This window comes from Hipposideros armiger, unplaced genomic scaffold (assembly GCF_001890085.2).
Source record: "Hipposideros armiger isolate ML-2016 unplaced genomic scaffold, ASM189008v1 scaffold_1593, whole genome shotgun sequence".
In the NCBI taxonomy this organism is placed as follows: domain Eukaryota; kingdom Metazoa; phylum Chordata; class Mammalia; order Chiroptera; family Hipposideridae; genus Hipposideros; species Hipposideros armiger.
In genome coordinates, this window is record NW_017732943.1 from 186,061 (window position 1) to 187,873 (window position 1,813).

A 1,813-nucleotide genomic window follows, 5' to 3' on the forward strand; every position below is an offset into this window, starting at 1 on the left:
GAAAATAATTTTATGGTTGGGGGTCACCACAACATGAGGAACTGTATTAAGGGGTCGCGGCATTAGGAAGGTTGAGAACCACTGCTCTAGATGCTCTCACAACCCTCTTGGGCCTCACGTGACCTCCAACCAGCAATTCTTCCAACATGCCTGGTATCTAAGTTACCAGCTCACACCAGGTCAGATGGAAATTTAGAATCAGCAAGTCATAAAGAAATGGAAAAGACTGCTTTTCATGACATTTCAGTGACAGGACAGAGAGAAGGCTAAAAATGAACAGAACACGGCCCCAGGAGTCGGGTTATCTGGCACGGGTGAAGCTTCCCGCTCCTTGAACCTAACTTACCATGTGACTAGGAAACACCAGACTTGATCTCCAGGGAAGCAAAGAGCAGTGACACACTTCAGGTCAACCTAGCTTTCAGAAGCACTTCTCAATAAATATTTTATTTAACAAAATATAATAATTTCAGTAAAAATATTTTTTCTTTTACTTCGAGTGAAATGAAAAATATTCAATTGGGGAATTGGGGGGTGAATTTCTTTGACTATGGTTACACAAGCTGAGTTAGAGTTCCAGACATGATTGATAGCAGTATTTGGGAAGTTCTCGAGATGTGCTTCTATATGCTCAGGTATTTAATTTCTGAATTGGTAACACAACATCTATTATTTTGTTCCTTTAATGACTCAACAAAAATACTGCTTCTTTCTTTTTAAACTTGCCAATAGTAAGAAATTCTACTTAATTGTTTTTTTTTATTGATATAGAGCCAACATAATGAGATATTTCCTAGGAGGCATTTATTCTTTTAAACAAGTAAAAGGAAATCAAACATAATTTCAAACAGTGCTGTTTTATTTAANAAAAAAAAAAAGACTTTACAGAATTAATGCTTTCTCCCTATCAAATGATTTGTCAAAAATGTTAGCTATTTATCATTTTCCACATTTCCAATATAATCTTTGTACACTGTGAAATGATCATAAGGAATTTACAACGGAACCCTCATTTGTAAACTACAAGTAAGCAACATCACCCGCCTCACCTTTTCCACCGGGAGAAGTGTCTGCAGCAGCCGAACAGCCAACAGTGAGATGCTGACAAAGGCCGTTCTGTGGTGAACCAGCACTGCCTCCGCATGTTCCAAGCCCACGCTGCTTTTATGGTGGCACATGGCTTCTCCAAGAGACCCTAACACCGTGAGCAGTTTCTCTTTCTGCAAACATTTAAACACCAAAAAGGAAAACAACCAATTTTAGAGGCCAGTAGGCAAAGGTCCTGGAGAACAGATTTTGAATAGTATCGTTAAATAACAAAAACAAGCCAAACACATATTTATAGCCAATACCTGCTGATAATTTTAAAAATACAAGAGTGATAAGCACACCTAAATTTTTTTTAAAAACTAACAATTCTCAAGTGTATAATGTGACTTCTAACTAATAATGAATAAAAATAAAATACAAAAGTTTAATGAGCTAAAAATTTCACCTAGTTTCCTATGTTTAATTGTTCCAGCTGTAAACATTTACATGTAAATCTCTCAATCGAGTATTTATCAGGCTTACTGAATATAGTGAGTGGCAGGTATAATGGGAAAAACAAAAACCAGTACAAAAGACATGACTCCTGCCCTCAAAATGCTCCCCAAATTACTAAACAAATGAAACAGGGAAAGTCAAATAAGTAAAAAGCAATGAAACATCAAATTGTATGAGTTCTCTCTCCTCAAGTATTAAGGTTTTGTCATAAATTTCTAGATAACTTACTTCTTAAATAGAAGTTACATCTTTTAAATTGAAAGGCACA

At 36.0% G+C, this 1,813-nt stretch overlaps 1 protein-coding gene across 1 annotated transcript in view; it reads right to left on the bottom strand.

The window, feature by feature from the left end:
- Positions 1-1,813, bottom strand: part of RTTN (rotatin) — a 177,003-nt gene that overhangs the window by 150,874 nt on the left and 24,316 nt on the right. Inside the window, exon 7 of the mRNA XM_019634351.1 lies at positions 1,050-1,220. Coding sequence (XP_019489896.1) covers positions 1,050-1,220 — 171 coding nt within the window. The remainder of the gene's footprint in view (positions 1-1,049; positions 1,221-1,813) is intronic.